The sequence below is a fragment of the Rattus norvegicus genome, chromosome 7 (assembly GCF_036323735.1).
Source record: "Rattus norvegicus strain BN/NHsdMcwi chromosome 7, GRCr8, whole genome shotgun sequence".
NCBI lineage: Eukaryota > Metazoa > Chordata > Mammalia > Rodentia > Muridae > Rattus > Rattus norvegicus.
In genome coordinates, this window is record NC_086025.1 from 24,956,597 (window position 1) to 24,975,158 (window position 18,562).

The window sequence follows — 18,562 nt, forward strand, 5'->3', positions numbered from 1 at the left end:
TAACACCTACAACTAGCCAGTCCTGGTGACTCAGGAGACTGAGGCAGGTGGATTACTTTGTTCAAGGCCAGTCCTTGAGATCTCAGAAAAACAAAAACAACCCCCTCCAAACCTACTAGAACAGGAGAACTTTCCTGACAGTAGGTTGAACAGAAATTTCCTCAATATGGCCCCAAAACACAAGCACATGTCTTTAATACCAATGCTTTTAAAGATGGGTGAGTTCCATCTAATCCAGCCAGGGCTCAGAAAGCCTGTCTCCAAAACAAAATACTTGTGTCTAGAATCAGAAAAATGCAAATTAAAGCCACAGTGATCACCTAGCATTAGATTGGGATTACAAAAAAAAAAAAGTTAACATTACACTGTGATTTTAAGCCACAGACGTAAATTTTGGTACAACCTCTGTATTGCAGCCCCTGTTGAGTGACTTTCTTCTGAGTACATGCCAAGAAAGTGCTTTTAAATCAGTGTAAGCCTGGTACAGTGGCACACGCCTGTCACTTTATCAACTCAAGGATAGTCTAGGCTACTCAGCAAACCTCAACAAAATCCAGTGTGCACTCACATACTCTAGGCAAAAGTGTTTGTGTAGCAAGAGACAGTGTACAAACGCTTTTTTCAGTTGCTTCAAATTCAATCGTTTATTTAAAAATACCAAGTGCCACTGTGTGTCCCCATTTTTCTGAGAAGACATTCTGGCTTCAGGATGTTCTTGGATACCCAATTCACGGACACTGAGCCCGTTGACTAGAAATGGTGATCTTCAGGAAGCATGCTTCTGAAACATCTACATTCCCTTCAACACCAGTATGTCGGCCCTTAAAAGTTGTCAGGACAAGCGAAGTCCAAACATGGCCTGTTTATATATTCTCTTTCTGCGTTTTTGTCTTGCTGGTGTGGAATCCCAAAACCGAGAAGCAATTTGCTTTGGAAATCCTAAAGCATGGGCTCTCTTGACACTGGCAAGGCAAGAAGAAGCTAATGTCAGCTCTGGTAACTGGCGTGAGCGTAGTAATTTGCATTCCAATGGTTTAAATTGAGATAGCCCTGATCAGGCTGCTTATACTGTGAGTAGAAGAGGTCTTTCCCCAGGAAGTGAGACGGAGCAAGTCTTTGGAGAACAGCTTCACTGAACTGGTAGGTCAGCTTTCTCCGGATTTTTGTGATCTCCCCAGTTCTGGCATAATTCCTCAGGGCTCTGGCCATCTTCTGGTAAGTCATGGGTTTCCGGTTGCCTTTTCTTTTCCCCCAGAGTTCAGCGAGTTTTTCTTTGTTTTTTGATATAAACTGAAAGATGCCTTTGGCTTTGTCGACCCACTGGATACAAGACACCATCTCCGAATTGCACAGGGATTCGAAAAGGTATTCAAATAGCCGAAGCTTCCTCCTGCCTGCAATGGTGGGAGAAAAAAAAAAGAGAGATGTTAACTCCTTTATGGTTGTCCCTGAAAGGTCCCCTGGAAGAACTTCCTGAGCCTCAGTCATGAAAGCTACAATGAGCCTGCTTCCTCTCACTGACTTAGGAATGCAGTTACTGGCAGGTCAGAAAGATCCATGGGACTCTTATAGTTTGCACTGGACCTAAATCATGTGGAAATTGTTAAACACTCTTTATTGTTCTCTGGTGGGGGTGGGGGAAGCCTGGATCTCCTCATCTGGAGATCCATTTGAAGTCAGGCAGTCTTCAGTTAAAGTTCGATCATAGTTTCACATCATGAAACATACAAGGGATGAGGGTTAGCTCAGCTGACCCCTGGGGTGCTTGCAGAACAGAATATACTCAGGTTCCATTCCCAGAACCCACATAACAGCTCACCACCATCTTTAACTCCAGTTCCAGTGATATATATATATCACTGTTATCTCTTCAGCCCTAAAAGTAATCCTAAGAGAATTGGTAGTCGTGACTCAGATTTTTTTTTCTTTTTTTCGGTGCTAGGCAAGTGCTCTATCACTGAGCTAAATCCCCAACCCCCAGATTTAGTGGCTAGCTCTGGAGGAGCCATAAAATGTCCTGGAGTAGAAATGACAAAAAATAAATGTTTTCATGCCATTGTTCATGAGCGGCATTGTTGATCAATTTCAGTTATGAAATCAGTGCTAACGTCAGTGTTCTTTTATCGTGTAATCACTGGTGTCTGAAAACGACTAGAAAGGGAAAATCCAGGCAATTAAAGTGACAGTCACTTCATGATATCAGAATTAGCTTAAGCATGCTGTAGCCTCCCTCCTCTAGGTCTATCTGTAGTTAAACTACTCTTGGCTACATTCTACAATTTTCCCTTTGAGAAATTAGCATAGTTTAGTCCAAAACTGCTGGTGTACCCCACCACCCCTAAATCTACTCATATATCTTGGATTTAAGATAACATCTTCTGTCTGTTGTCTTCTGAACATGGTATGGGCTACTGGCTGCCTCTGTGTGTGTGTGTGTGTGTGTGTGTGTGTGTGTGTGTGTGTGTGTGTCACTTTCTTCAAGAGCATAACGGTCAGTAAGTTGCTTATGGTCCAATAAATAAATAGCCAAACACCCTTGGAGTGGTTCAATTCATGTTGTCTTAACATTTTGGGGGGGGAGGATAAAGTCTAACATGTAGCCCAGGTTTGCTTCAAAGTTACAATCCTTCTGCCTCAGTGCTGGACCTATAAGCGTGTACCATAATGCTCAGCTACAAGCTAATACATACAAATGTATTTCTGAATACCCTTTATTCCTTCTGGCATGGACCTGTGTTCCTGGAAACTCAGCACTCAGGATCCTGAGGCAGGATTGCAAACTTGAAGATAGCTTTGTCTACACGGGGAGTTCCAGGTGGCCTGGGCTACCAAAATGAAAGAGGAAAAAACAAAACAAAACAAAACGGAAACATAACATCCCTTTGAACCCATGTCAGGAGTAGCATGGCAACTTACCTCTTCCTCCCTTTTCCTGGAAGAAAGGGGCTTGTACCAGCTGGGTTTCAGCTACGTTCTGTAGGGATTGATGGAAGCTTCCTTCCAAATACAGGTCCGCAGAACCATTCTATATACAAGACAGCAATGTGTGTTAAGTAGGAATTTGTCCTTTGGTCCCCCAATCAGTGACTGCAGACCAATGCTAACAATGTACCAAAACAAAACAAAACAAAACAAAACAAAACAAAACTACATTCTCAAAAGCACTGCACCCAAAAAACACCCTCGGATGGCCATCCAACCAAGAGAAGATCGGGGGCAGAGGCTAAAAGTTTGGCTTCTCCCCCTTGAGAAAAGAGAGATGATTGTTCTTGTTTTGTTTTGGCTGTCCTGAAACTCACTCTGTAGACCAGGCTGGCCTCAAGCAGAGATCTGCCTGCCTCTACTTGCTTCTGGAGTGCTGCTGGGATAAAAGGCATGTATACGTGCCACCACTGCCAGCGGTGATGATTCTTCTGAAGATACTCATTGAGAAAGAGAATCTGTGTAGCAGCTCACAACTGGAACCCCAGGTGTGAGAAGCACTCATTTTAAACCAAAAGCCTGGCTGTTGTGGATCTTCCCATACAGGGCAGTTGATCTTGGTAAAGATACTCACTGTTACACCTCTCCAGTCATAGAGGGGTTCCTCTGTGGGTGGTAACATTCCACAGTAGTTAGAATTGCCTCTGATGTGAGGATAAGGGTTAATGATAGCCATGTAATTTCTATGTTCTAAATAAAAGCAGAACAGAAAGATACCCCATAAGACCAAGTTTACAGGCACACATGCGTTTATATACGAACACGTCTGTAAGCAGCCCAAGATGACATCTGTTTTATTGATTACTGCTTTTTAGGCTTTCTTACCACTTTGTATTTCTACCACGGCATTTATCCCAGGACTTTTGTATTATGGACACTGTTCTGCATAACCCATTCCCTCTATGGAAAAATATTCCATATACCTATAGTAAGTATAGAAGTGTTAATCTGGAACTCCCTGGAATACTGTCTATAAACTCAGTAGACAATATATGGCATTTCATCAAGATCAAAGGGTCTGTAGGATAAATGTTATAATCTGTAGAACAAGTTAAGGATAAAAATATGCCTTTTCCCATGCAGTCTTGGGTGAGTGGAAGGCCTGAAATATATAACAAAGTGTTTTGTTTTTTTCTGGTCTGGGGAGATAGATGATACACTGTGAAATGCACTTGCCATGGATGTGTAAGGATTAAGTTCAGAACCCCAGAACCCAGGCAAAGCTCTGTGACAAGATAGGGGGTAGAGTTAGGAGAAGCCCCAGAGGCTCTCGGGCCAGCTAACCTGGTATATGCTATGGTTCTGAGACTCTCAACCAAACACAGTGGGAGGCAAGACATTGTCCTCTGACAAGCTAACTATGGCAGAGATAATATGCCTTTATACACCCACAAACACACACACACACACACACACACACACACACACACACACACACACACACGTGTGTATATATTGTTTTACCAGAAGCTAATTCTGGAAAGTCAGGATGATGTAGTAAGCACTTGGTAAGCAGGCGTAATGTCTATTCTTTGTCTTATTGACAGAGTCTGGCTACCTAGCTCAGACTGGTCCCAGTACCGTTATCACCTTTTACACCTTTCACATTTTATGTCTATGGATGCTTGTGTGCTACATGCAGGTGTGCATGTGTGAGCACACATGTGTGTGAGCCAGTCAATCTCCAGCTATCCACCATCCATCTTTCTTTTTTTTTTTTTTTTTGGTTCTTTTTTTCGGAGCTGGGAATCGAACCCAGGGCCTTGCGCTTCCTAGGCAAGCGCTCTACCACTGAGCTAAATCCCCAACCCCACCATCCATCTTTCAACAGCCCTGTTTGACACACAGGGTCTCATTGGCCTAGAACTCAACAGTAAGGGTATAATGGCTAGCCCAGACGTCACAGGAAAAGCCGCCCTTCCCCAGCTTTGCAAGTTTATGAGGCTTCCTGTTACTCTTACATATGTATGTGTACATATGGCTGTCACGTCTGTCACGTATGTGCCAAGAGATGAGAGTAAAGGACTTATTTTTACCTGGGGGGTACTGCATTTCTCCAGTGGAATGTTGTGTCAGTACTTCGAAGGCGTCTTCAAATGCTTGGCCCAGGCTGTCTTGCTGGACGAAAGTCTGTGGAAACAGTTCAACGCAAGTCTGTGGAAACAATGGCAAATGTAACTCTGAGACGTTTGCTAGGAGTTTCAACTTCAGCACCATGGACGTCGTAGACTGGCTAGGTTTCCATTGCCGGATGCTTTTCCATACAAGGCTCACCAGTTTCCTGGGCTCTCCCAAGAAGGAGCCAGAGATCCTAGCTCCAGTCACGACGATCAAAAGCGTGTTGTCAAATGTGACAGCCACTCTCCTGGTTCAGTTTTTAAAGTGTTGACCTTTTAGTCTATAAAAACCATATTAATTTTTATATAGTATGCAATTTTATATGGCATAGTTAAACAATTATGGGTTCAATCCTCCAGCACCACATAAACACGAGCATGATAGCATTGATCTTTTAGTCTTTAAAAACCATATTAATTTTATATAGTATGGGATTTTACATGGCATTGTTTACAACGGGTTCGATCCCCCAGCACCACATAAACATGAAGCATGATAGCGCAGGATGATCAGTGTTTGTTTGGTCAAGTTCATCCAATCCTAGCCACAGGGCAAGTTCGGGGCCAACATGCGGTGTATGAAACCCTTAATTTCAAAAATTAAAAATTAAGACTTTTTAAAAAAAAATGCCAACTGACCATTATTCATGAATTGAAGAGTCTTGGGTTGAGGAAACAGCGGCTAGTAAGCACGTGCGTACTGGCTTGTGCAAGGCTCTGGGTTCAATAACAAGTTCTGGGGGAGGAGGAGAGAAAGACCAATTAAATAAAACAATTCCAAATAGGTTTGTAATTATTTGTAAATTTGTAAATTGTAACATTTATTATTTGTCTTTTGGTTCTTTTTTTTTTTTTTTTTTTTTTTTGAGACAAGGAGTCTCAGCCTGTAACCCAGAATGACCTCCAATCCTCCTGCCTCAGCCTCTTGTGCACTGGGATTACCTGTAGGGGCTTAAAAGAACTTATTTTTAATTTGATTCTAAATGAAGATCTTGCCCAGGAAGTTTTGTTCGGAAAATGTTATAAATGCAAGATACCATCATCTGAATATTTCACTTTCTATCATTGTGTGTGCACACGTGTGTGTGTGTGTGTGTGTGTGTGTGTATGTGTGTGTGCGCGTGCGCGTGTGCATGTGCTGCTCATGCAGGCTTATTTATATATATAAAATGGGAGCAGAAGTTGATGCCACTCCTCTCTTCCTTATATAAGGAAGCAGGATCTCACTTGAGTCCTAGAACTTGCCCTTGGGTCTTATTAACCACCAGGTACCACCTCTGCCTCAAGTGCCACTGTCTCAAGATTACAGGAGGCCACCACACCCGGACAAGCCATACTAGTTTGGTTCCTAGTACTAGGATAAAACACCCTGACCAAAAGCAACCTGAGAGACGAAGGTTTATTCCCTCTAACCTTTCTATGACATCATCGGGGGTGGTCAGGACAGAGACCACAGAGGATGTGCTTGCTCAGCTTGCTTTCCTACCTGACTCAGGACCACCTGCTGAGGTACGGCATCACCCACAGCGGTCAGAGCCTCTCACAGCAATCATCAATCAAGATCTACAGGCCTACCCAGTCAACTTCGTTGAAGCATTTCCTCAATTAAATCTCTTCTACCCAGATGACTCTAGTTTGTACCCAGGCAGCAAAACCCTAACCAGCACATGGGCATGAGTTCTGGAAATTTAAACTCTGGTCCTCTTGCTTATGGTGCAAGCACTTTTACCTGCAGAGCCATGGACTCAGCTCCTCTAACTTCTTTTTTTTTGGAGCTGAGGACTGAACCCAGGGCCTTGCGCTTGCTAGGCAAGCACTCTACCACTGAGCTAAATCCCCAACCCCTCTCTAACTTCTTAAATGTGAAGACAGCTGACCTTAATCACTGCCGCTGCGTAACTGAGAACACAGGGACAGCCGGAACATATTTAAAAATTCCACCAACTTATTTCCCAGTGCTTGGAAAGCTGAGCCTATAGAGTTTCTGGGGGTTAGAGGCTGGGATTTTTTTTTTTTCAAGATCCACGCTATCTATCCTTTCTAGGGATTTGTATTTTCTCTAAGACACCAGTAGTTGGAGATGAACGCCTTAAGTTCTCTGTCCTCTTGGGACTTGCTGAATGGTGTAAGAAAAGTCACATGAGATAAAAGTGTGGGACTTTTCACACAGATTCCTTCATCAGTAAACGGAGGCTCAAGTTCTTATCCTGTGATCATAGTTGATACTGCTTAGCATTATTTAATATTCAGCCCGTAATACTGATCATGAGATCACAACGTATCAACTTTGCACGAGATCCCTTAAAGGAAAACATAAGAACGTTCATAAATCACAGTTGAGGCTGTGTTCTTCATTCATTGGGGAGGGCCTCTGCTTCTTTCCTCTTTTCAGACAATGACTATGTAGCCTGGTCTAAGATCGCACACTCACTCTGTAGTCTAGACTGGTCTTAAACGTATTAATCTTCCTGTATCAGCCTCCCGAATGCGGAGATGGCTGTCATGTGCTAACCCACTGATCAAATGAATGCTATCAGCACTGGGTACTTTTAATTCCTGACTAGCCATTCGTGACTTTTAAACCATACTTCACCCTGTAGTGCTGAGGGTTGCTGTATTTTGGGTTTTTTTTTCCATGTGGAAAGGTTTAATAAGAAGAAGAGTAGAAGAGGGAATAAGTAAAGGAGGCCCACCATGGGCATGTGGAGGGAAGGAGGGATGGGGAGAGAAGCGATGGGGGAGGGGGCAAGAGCAAAGAGAAGAGCAAGAGAGCAAGAGAGGAGTAAGTAAGAAGTAAGAGCGTTGCTGTATTTTGAACTCAGTTTTTAACAGCGTCTAGAGTGTTTTCGTAGAAGCAAACTCTTTACTAACTCTCCAAATCAAGGTTTCTATGAACTGTAAATAAAGGTGCTTGATCAGTTTAATTAAAGTCTGTGTTATACACGGACTCAAGCTTCTGCAGCTGGGTCCCCTCCAGCCTCCGTTTCCAGCCCCAGAAATGTATCAACTGATGTTTCAGCTTAGTATATCAATTGCTTACTCGCTTACTCCCAGTTGAACCGACAATAAGACACTAGCCCAAGAAACATTCATCCCAAGGAGAAAATGGAACAGTTACTACACAGGGTGAGGGAAGACATAAGCCAAACACTTACCAGGAAGACAATGTTGCGATATCAGTACGATGTTAAGGACTCTCACTATCCCCAACACCCTGGCAGAGTTGCATTAAATAGCTATTTTTAAGGAAGTGCTACAAAGGGGATTTTTTTTAAAAGACACAGTGCCTACATAATTCCATTTCTTGATGTGACCAAGACACTAGGAGCTATTATTTTGAAAGGACAAGTAATAGTTTGCATTCTCTTGACCAGGGCATTAGAATCAGACTCAAGGCTCGGCACCCCGCCCCCCGCACACGCACACACACGCGCGCGCGCACACACACACACACACACACACACACACACACACACTACAGTCTCCCCTCTCCCCTCTGCTCCACTTCTGCTAAACCCATCCAGAAACCCCTGACATCGCTTCTCGGCCTTTTGGCTAAGATCAAGTGCAGAAACCCCTGACCTATATCTCTTAATCTCCCCTCTTTTCTCACTTCTTTTTTTTTTTTTTTGGTTCTTTTTTCCGGAGCTGGGGACCGAACCGAAAGAAAGAAAGAAGAAAGGAAGGAAGGAAGAAAGAAAGAAAAAAAGAAAGAAAGAAAGAAAGAGACAAAGAAACAAAGAAACAAAGAAAGACAGAAACAAAGAAACAAAAAAAGAAGATAAAAAAAAGAAGAAAGAAAAGCATTTTAAAAATCTAATTTCAATTTTTTTTTTTTTGGTTCTTTTTTCCGGAGCTGGGGACCGAACCCAGGGCCTTGCGCTTCCTAGGCAAGCGCTCTACCACTGAACTAAATCCCCAACCCCCTCACTTCTTAATATATCTTCTCTTCCCAGTTTTGGACTTCACACTCTAGACTATGTATGGACTTCAACAGTTTGCCCTAAGAGCCCTTTAGTTCAGCCTCCCCACAATAAACCCTACAAGGGCTGGTTTGTCACCCTTCCTTGAAGACTTAAGAGCCCCAGCCTCCAAGTGAGAGCTTTTGGTGAACAGCTTAAACCTTAGTTCCCACAGTTCATTCAAGACGGAGTAGAAGAGACTTGAGACCAAGTCAAGACACTCACCGCCAAACCTGATGACCTACATTCTATCCCTACCACGGTGAAAGAGAGAATGGACTCCTTCAAAGATTGTCATAGCTAGCCTTAGTATCACACTAATTACTACACTTACATAGTGAGTATAGTGAGTGAGAGGTGAGAGGACCCTGTATGTTTAAGCCTGGCTACATCACAAAAAGAAAAGGGCTACCTCTCTCTCTCTCTCTCTCTCTCTCTCTCTCTCTCTCTCTCTTTTCTTTTTCCGGAGCCGGGGACCGAACCCAGGGCCTTGCACTCTCTACCACTGAGCTAAATCCCCAACTGGGCTACGTCTCAAGAAATGGACTGGGGAGATAACTCAGAAGTTAAAAACACTGGCTGCTCTTTCAGAAGACTCCTGACCTGACATCCTCCATCTCCTGGTTTCTCCGGGTATTTTAGGGCTACATGAAGATTGACATACACAAAGGCTAAACATTCATACATAGAAAATGAGAGAGACAGAGACAGAGTCAGAGACAGAGAGAGGAATAAGGACAAAGAGAAGGAGAAAGACCTAGAAGTCTAGGCTATCTTTCTCGTTCCTCGGCAAAGGGTTGGCTTAGCACGGAATAGCAGCTAAATCATCTGGTCTCTGTAGCTGATCAGGCATGGATGAGGGACAGCTCTTTACTTAGCCTTAAGGTTAAAGTAGCTTTTGGTAACTTCATTGGAAACACTGGGAATGTCCCAGATCTCCTAGGTACATCCTCCCCGTGCACCCAGTTCACTTACCTGTCCAACGCAGAGTCTGACAGTGCAAGACGGAGACTGAATCCTTCTCTGACATCCTCTCGTTTGACCTGCATCCAACCTCCTTTTAAACACCTTTCTCTTTGGCCGGGGGGTATCCAAACAAAAAAATAATATCAGTAAATCTTGTGGGTGGGGAGATTGAGAAGGGCGTGTTCACCTCTGATAGGGAATTTGTTTTTGGATGAGACTGTTTGTCATGCAAACACAGTGAACAGCTCCTCTTTTCAAATGTAGACATTAAAGTAATAAAAGTGAAACACTAATCACCCATGTTGATTGATTTTTATCGGATCCCAAGCCCCACTGAGTCTTCACCCATGTTCAAGACACATAGTCTTTGTTTTCATTTATTAATAAATGTATATTGGAGCTCTTTACGCTGTAGGCATTGTCTTGTGTCTAAGAGCCAAGTCTTGGGATGAATTCTAATTTGGGAAGAATAAATACTCTCTCTCTAATTCATGAAAATAAATAATATATTTTAAAAACTGGGAGTGGTAGCATGCACCTTTATTTCCCCCAAATCACAGGATTACAGGAAGATATTTTCTGTGAGTTGGAGGGCTATCCTGGTCTAGGAAGTAAATTTCAAGGCATCCAGGACTACATAGAGAAACACTGTATTAAATAAACATATCATAGCCCCCCGGGCCTGGCAGCCACATGCTTATAATCCTATGTTTGGATTACATGACTTCAAGTTTAAAATCAGTTTAAGCCACATAGCTGAGGTTCTGAGCACACGAAGCCTCACAACTCTAATCCCAGCAACTTGTACAGCTGAGGAAAAGTTTGCTAGCGTGAGCTACATAATGAGTTTCAGGCTAGCCTGGGCAACACTGGGAAAGCCTGTCTTGAAAAACACAGAGAGAGGAGTGCAGGGCCCTGGGGAGGGGGTAGGAGGTTGTGGGAAGGGTTGCGGGGGGTGGGGGGAGTGGGGGGGAGTTTCGGGGGTGTTGTGGGGGCAACAGTAGACAGGATGGAGATCTAGCACATTCAAGGTACAGAGCAAAGGCTAAAGAAAATAAACATGGGGTGGGGTGGGGAAGGAGAGCTGGACAAGAAGAAAAGTTAGAAGAGGATTGAGGAGGCAGGAGCTAGCCCAGTCCTAAGGGTTCCACGAAAGCTGGTCTTTTGTCTCAGGTTTGTCAGCATTTTAAAGGAATGCAAGGACAAGAATGTTCTGAGCACTAGGGATTCATCGGAGTGTGGCGGTATACTCATACTCCCAGCACTCTGGAGGCAGACACAGAGGATTGCTTTAGTGATAGCCTCAAAAATCCAAAATGAAAGAAAGCGCAAATACATAACAAAACTAGCAAAGATGTTGAGGACAGGCCGGAGAAGTAGTTTGCTTGGTAGAGTGTCCAACAAGCAGGGAAGCCCTGGGTTCAAGTTCCAGAACTACTTGAAACTGGGCACGGTGATCCAAGCCTGTAGTCTTAGCACATGGGAGGCCGAGGAGGACCAAAGTCATTGATGTTCTAGTTAGCTACATGGTAAGTTATGGGACAGACTGGGCTATAAGGGACCTGGTCTCAAAGGAAAGGTTATGGTCAACCTACAAAAAAAGTGCTAAAGCTTCTTTACGGAAGCTGAGGGGCTCGCTGTGTTGGGGGCAGCGCTGTAATCCAGATGACAAAGGAGAAAGGCAATCTTTCTTTCCAAAGAGTCTTGGCCATGGAAGAAACCAAGGAAATAAAATCTTGTGCATACAGCAGGATTGATGAACATGAACTCACAGAGACTATGGGACCATGCACAGGGCCTGCATAGGTCTGCACCAGATGGAGAGCTCAGGCTCCTAACCCAGAAGCTATCTGTCCAACTGATTCCCAGAGGAATTAGTTTTCTCCAGTGTCTCCCTGGGTACACAAACCACTCTTAAGGGTATATAAGCTACCCTTCCCCAGCCAACGCAGTGGTGTTTTGACTTTTTATTTCTTTTTGTCTCATGATGTTTGGACTAGGCTTTTATTTTATTAATTTATGTTTACCTTATAGGTATCTTGCTTATATATTATGGTTTCTGATTTTGTTTCTTCATTGGATTTCTCTCTGTGTGAATGTATGTCTCTAGGGGTATATGTGTGTGTGTGCATGTGCGGGTGTCGTGTGTGTGTGTGTGTGTGTGTGTGTGAGTGTGTGTATGTGTCTGTGTGTGCGTGTGAGTGTGTCTGTGTGTACGTGTATGTATGTGTGTGTGTGTGGGCACGTGTGTATGTGTGTGCGTGTGAGTGTGAGTGTGTGTGCGCGAGTGTGTATGTGTGTATGTATGTGTATGTGTGTGCGTGTGAGTGTGTGCGCGAGAGTGTATATGTGTGCATGTGTGTGTATGCGTGTGTATGTGTGTGTCTGTGTGTCTGTGTGTGTGAGTATATGTATGTGTGTGTTTTATATGTATATCTATTTCTTGTGCTTTTCCTTTGTTTTGTTTTTTTCCTTTTTTCAGATGCCTGTTTTCTAATGAAAGGATGTGGAGAATCTGCAGGGAGAGGAGAAGCTGTAATCAGAACATATTGTATGAAAAAAATCTGTTTTCAATTAAAAATGTGAAAGAAATACATACTTTTTTAGAGCTTTGGAAAGAAAGTAAAACAGAGAAATGCCTTAAAGGTACTCTATGAGGCTAAAGCACAGAATGGTTTTGATAACTAGAAAAGTTATGGAGGGAAGTCAAATATCTTATTATCAAGGTCAGAAGGTGCTGGCTTACACCTTTAATCCCAGCCCCGGAAGGCAGAGGCTGGCAAATCTCTGAGTTCGAGGTCAGTCATAACAGAGTGAGTCCCCCGGGCTGGAGAGATGGCTCAGTGGTTAAGAGCACCGACTGCTCTTCCCAAGGTCCTGAGTTCAAATCCCAGCAACCACATGGTGGCTCACAACCATCTGAAATGAGTCTGATGCCCTCTTCTGGTGTGTCTGAAGATAGCGACAGTGTAATCATAATATATAATAAATAAATAAAATGTTTAAAAAAAAAAAAAAAAACAGAGTGAGTCCCAGGACAGCCAGGGATACACAGAAAATCCCCATCTTCCAGAATCTGATGGACGTTGGGAGGTCTTTCCCCAAGAAAAATGCCTTTTTTGTCTTTCCCTTATATTTAAGTCGAGGACTTGTCACATGATCCAGTTGGCTGCCTTTGAGACATGGCCACCTAATACACACAGAACAGGGTTTTCCTTCAGAAGGAGCCTGGGACAGGCCAATATTGTCCTGCAGTTCAGAAGTGAGCTGAGTAGACAGCTGAGGGCTCCACAGAGAGGCTCCATAAGGGACAGGCTGTCTTTTGCAGAAGTTCACTGTCCGCAGTAGCAACAGAGATTATTCTGGAAAATCTTAAGCAACAGATGTGCTGGTGTCTAAATCAGATGGTGCCCAGCTTCAGGTGGACGACTACATTTTCTGAGAATAGGGAACCGCGAAAGGCAGCAAAAGTTCAAGCCCTCGTTTCTAGTTAAGTAAATATTTAGAGGGTTAAAGGGATGGTTCAAAGATAAAGATCTTTGCAGGATCAATAAGCTTATTTTATTTTAAAATATTTTTGCCATTTATATATTTATATATAATTTATATTCATACAGTATTTATATAATTATATATTTATTATATGACCACGTTTCTTTTATAAAAAAAACAGATTTAATTCATTTATTTTTCTTGTATAAAAACACTTATGTGGTGGCCACAGCTGGAGCCTGGGTCCTCTGAACAGAGACTCTGGTGTGGGTTTTCACAAGATGGTCAGTGAATCCTGATAAGGAGACTTGGTGAACAGTCTCTTTCCAGAGGTCGGGGGTTAGGTAGTTATAGGTCTTGGAAATGGCATCAAAGGTGGCCTTGGCAAAGTTGCCCAGGGTGGCAGCACATCCTCTGACTAAAGTGTAGCAGTCATCTATACCGGCCATCACCAGTAGCTTCTTGAGCACAGGAACAGAAACAATGACAGTGGCTCTGGGGGCAGGGATGAGACCCACAAGCAGAGTCACAGCGGCCTGTCACCTTGCGTGATGGCCCCTTGGATGACAATGACAAGCTCCTTGGAGTACTTAACACCAAGACCAACGTGACCATTGTAGTCCCCAGTAGAGACCAAAGCCTTAACCCTGGTCTGATGGCCTGTCCAAATCTGCTCCCACACTGGCATGATTTTCAGACCCTCATCCTTTAAAGAGGCACCCAGGAAAAAGTCAATAATCTCAGACTCCTTTGGACAGGGAGAACAGGTAGCTCTTTATGTCATTAACCCTGTGGCCCAGCTTGGTGACCGGAATCAACTCCTTGTCTTTAGAATCAACTCCTTGTCTTCAATTTTACTTCCATGAGCCCCGCTGCCTTGACCAAAGCCATGGCCTGGACCAAGGTCTGGACAACAACTGCTGTTCTCCTCCATGAAAGCTGCCGCCACGGCCTCCTTTGGGTTAGGGTTGGGTTAGGGTTAGGGTTAGGGTTAGGGTTAGGGTTGGGGTTGGGGTTGGGGTTGGGGTTGGGGTTGGGGTTGGGGTTGGGGTTAGGGTTAGGGTTGGGGTTGAGGTTGGGTTAGGAATGCGTTTGGGTTAGAGTTAAGAGTTAGAGGAAGAAATGAAGAAGAAACAGAAGAAGGGGAGGAGAACAGGAGGAGGACAGGAAGAGGAGGACAGGAGGAGGAGGAGGACAGGAGGAGGAGGAGGACAGGAGGAAAAAGAGGAGTAGGAAAAGGAGAAGGAGGAGAAGAAAGGACATGAACGAGGAAAGGAGAAACTATAAACAATTCTTAAGTGTAGGCTTCTTGCCCAGCTATAAATGGCCAACACTAAACTAATCCAGTGGTCAATTTTGGAAGAGGTTTTTGTCTCCTTTTAACAGGTCTTTCATATATGTTCTGGTTTCCAATTTTGCACTTTATGGCATTTCTGTGTGATTATGTGTGTGTGTGTGTGTCAGTGCCTATATTGTTTCTTATGCTTCTTCTTTGGTCCCCTTTTTTCCATTTGTTTCTTTGTGGCTATTCCCTGTGGTTTTAAGGCCTAACCTGCTCTGCAGAGTAAGGAGCAAGACAGCCTGAAAAGAAAACTTTTAAGTCTTTTTTTTTGGTTTGTTTTTATTTTTTATTGTTTTAATTATATATATTTATTTGCCTGTGGATTTGGCTGGAGTAGGGAGGAGTTGGGTGCAGGGGAAACCATAATCGGAAGGTATAAGCAAGAAAAAAAATCTATTATCCACTAGGTGTGGTGGTGGACGCCTTTAATTCCAGCATTTGGAAGGCAGAGGCATGTGGATCTCTGAGTTCCAAACCAGCATAGTCTACAAAGGGAGTCAAGGACAGAGGCTATACATAGAAACCCTGTTTTAGGGGTTGGGGATTTAGCTCAGTGGTAGAGCGCTTGCCTAACAAGCGCAAGGCCCTGGGTTCGGTCCCCAGCTCCGAAATAAAGAAACCCTGTTTCAAAAAACCAAATAAATAAAGAAAGAGGATAAAAAAAAGAAGAAATAAAAGCATTTTAAAAATCTAACTTCATTTTTTTAAATAAAGAGCAGTGTTTCCCAACTAGTACTTTTAATTGAAAGCTAGTGCTGTCATCCATACATTACTGAAAACCTTTTCCTTGGGTAGGTGAGACAGTACATAAAGGCACTTGCCTCGGAACCTGACAACCTGAGTTTGATCCCTGGGACCCATGTGGTGGAAGAGAACCATGCACTCTGGGGGCTATGTTCGGGGCTAAGCACTGAGAAATGATGTAATGAATGGGTGATGGACAATAACAGCAAGAGACCAATATATACATCCACGTATCTGTGTAATAACAAGATGAGGTGAGTTGAGCAGGAAACTGAAACTGAAAGTGCACATTACGTAATCATTAAGGAAAGGAAGACTGGGGCTAGAGAGATGGCTCAGCGGTTTAGAGCACTGACTGCTCTTCCAGAGGTCCTGAGTTCAATTCCCAGCAACCACATGGTGGCTCACAACCATCTGTAATGGGATCTGATGCCCTCTTCTGGTGTGTCTGAAGACAGCGACAGTGTCCTTATATATAATAAATAAATTAAAAAAAATAAAAAGGAAAGGAAGACTGTTAAAGCTGGGGAAGCCGGCTCACGTTTGTAATATTAGCACTTATAAGGCAGAGACTGGAGAATTGAGGCCAGGCTGAGCTACAGAGTAAGTTCTGGGTCAGCATGGGCTACAGAATGAGGACCTACATCAAAAAAAAAAAACAAAAAACAAAAAAACAAAAACAAAAAAAACCCCAAAAAGCAGGCTAGAGAGACTGCTCAGAATTTAAGAGCACTGCTCTTTCCTGTGTGGTACCCAGTTCCCCCAGGTGGCTCACAGCCATTTGCAACTCCAGTTCTATCAGACTTGATATTCTCCTCTGACCTCTGACCTCTGTGCGTGGCTGTTACACAGGTGATGCACAAGCATGAATGCAGACAGAATAAGTGAAAAGCAAAGACCAAAAACAGCTCACACCTTTAATCCCAGCACTTAAGAGGTAGAGGCAGGTAGGTAGCACCCTGTGGTTTTAAGTCCTAACCTGCCCTGCAGAGTAAGGAGCAAGACAGCCTGAAAAGAAAACTTTTGGGTTGGGGATTTAGCTCAGCGATAGAGCAACTTGCCTAGCAAGGTCCTGGGTTCGGTCCCCAGCTCCTAAAAAAAGAGAAAAAAAAAAGAAGAAAACTTTTAAATCTTTTTTTTTTTGGTTTGTTTTTATTTTTTATTGTTTTAATTATATATATATACATATATATATATACACACACACACACATATGTATACACACACACACACACACACATATATATATTGCCTGCGGATATGTTTATACATGCATGTCTAGTACCCTGGGAGGTCAGAAGAAGGTGTTGTATGCTGTATCTCTTGGCCTTGAGTTACATGTGACCTCGAGCCACCATGTAGGACTTGGAATTGAACCCTGAGTCCTTTGGTAGAGCAGGCAGTCCTCTTAACCACTAAGCCATCTTTCCAGGCCAGAAAGAAATTCTTTAATTAGCCTTTATTTTAGCTATCTCTCATCACCACATACAGCAGAGGACCGCCTGGTCTGGCCTCAATGAGAGAAGGAGCACCTTACCCTTGAGAGACTTGAGGCCCCAGGGAGTGGGGAGGCCTGGTGGGGTGTGGGGTGTGGGGTGTGGGGTGTGGGGTGTGAGGGGACAGTGGGGACATCGTTTTGGAGATAGGGGAGGAAGAATGGGATGAGGAACTGTCAGAGGGTAAAATGGGAGGCAGATAAGGACTGGACTGTAAAAAAAAAAATCAAAGATAATTAAAAAAAAGAAAAAGACTGAACCTCCAGTGAATGTGATTGTTGTGGGGAGGGCGGTAATGCGGGGAGGATGGGGAGGGGAACACCCATAGAGAGGGGAGGGGAAGGGGTTAGGGGGATGTTGGCCCGGAAACCGGGAAGAGGAATAGCAATCGAAATGTTAATAAGAAATACCCAAGTTGGGGTTGGGGATTTAGCTCAGTGGTAGAGCGCTTGCCTAGCAAGCGCAAGGCCCTGGGTTCGGTCCCCAGCTCCGGAAAAAAAAAAAAAAGAAAGAAATACTCAAGTTAATAAAGATGAAAAAAAGAAAAAGAAAAAGAAAAACAAACAAACAAACTCCACAAAAGTCAAAGAAAAATCTATGACAGGTACAGCCAGGGCTACACAGAGAAACCCCATCTCAAAATAAAGACAAAATGAAATTAAAGTGAGGCTGGAGAGATGGTTTACTGGTTAAGAGCACTGGCTGCTCTTCCAGAGGACCTGGGTTCAATTCCTAGCACCCACGGAACAGTTCACAACTGTCTGTGACTCCAGTTTCACGAGATCCAACAGCCTCCCACAGACATACTGGCAGGCAGAAACATCAGTGCACATAAAGTAAAAGTAGACAAATCATTAAAAGAAAGGTTTCAAAATCAAATAAGGAAAAAAAGTAAACAAAGTCAGTACTTATTTTTTAAATCTATTCTTTTCCAAAAGCAATTTCTTTTTTTTTTTTTTTTTTTTTTTTGCTTTAAAAAGTTTCTTGGAACCAATCTCATTATGCTTGTACTTAATTTTTGTTCTCATCTAAAAGTGCACATCCCGACTGTATAAAAGAAACTTGGGCTTCTTTTTCTCCAAGAAAACACCAAATGCCAGTGCAGCGGAGGACTGGGGTGGGGGTGGGGATTAGGAGGATGAGGCAGCTCTCCCAGCGGTATTAGGGGTCCTGGTCTTGATGGTCTCCTGGAGGTAAAGCTGAAGACAAGGAGTTGATCCCTGTCACCAAGCTGGGCCGCCTGGTTACGGACATGAAGATCAAGTCTTTGGAGGAGATCTACCCATTCTCCCTGACCATTAAGGAGTCCGAGATCATTGACTTTTTCCTGGGTGCATCGCTAAAGGATGAGGTTCTGAAAATCATGCCACCAAAGCTTCCCAGAGAAGCAAGTCCTGTAATTATGGTCCTATGGATGCTCCAGAAGGGTGGTGATTCCTGTGATCTCAACTGTGACTAATT

The 18,562-nt window shown here is 43.4% G+C and overlaps 1 protein-coding gene across 3 annotated transcripts; it reads right to left on the reverse strand.

Annotated features, from left to right (window-relative positions):
• Positions 1-616: 616 nt before the first annotated feature.
• On the reverse strand, positions 617-8,322 carry Spic (Spi-C transcription factor). Of its 3 annotated transcripts, none has more exons than NM_001400954.1 (6): positions 8,255-8,304; positions 5,739-5,835; positions 5,019-5,112; positions 3,557-3,672; positions 2,917-3,025; positions 617-1,394 (listed from the first exon to the last, which is right to left on the reverse strand). In NM_001400954.1, the coding sequence occupies exons 2-6, from the start codon at positions 5,739-5,741 to the stop codon at positions 988-990; spliced, it is 729 nt and encodes a 242-aa protein (NP_001387883.1). In that variant the 5' UTR covers positions 5,742-5,835; positions 8,255-8,304; the 3' UTR covers positions 617-987. The 3 variants fall into 3 exon arrangements, with proteins under 3 accessions (NP_001387883.1, NP_001387882.1, XP_006241287.1); NM_001400953.1 differs by having other exon boundaries at positions 5,019-5,136; XM_006241225.5 differs by lacking the exon at positions 5,739-5,835 and having other exon boundaries at positions 5,019-5,136; positions 8,255-8,322.
• Positions 8,323-18,562: the final 10,240 nt, after the last annotated feature.

Bases quoted from the DNA above. Each gene is read 5' to 3' on its own strand.
- Spic (NM_001400953.1), bottom strand. The intron at 3,673-5,018 runs GTAAAAATAAGT...GCTTTTATTTAG, and splicing joins AGAAATGCAGTACCCCCCAG to AACATAGAAATTACATGGCT. The intron at 1,395-2,916 runs GTAAGTTGCCAT...CCACCATTGCAG, and splicing joins CCAGGAAAAGGGAGGAAGAG to GCAGGAGGAAGCTTCGGCTA.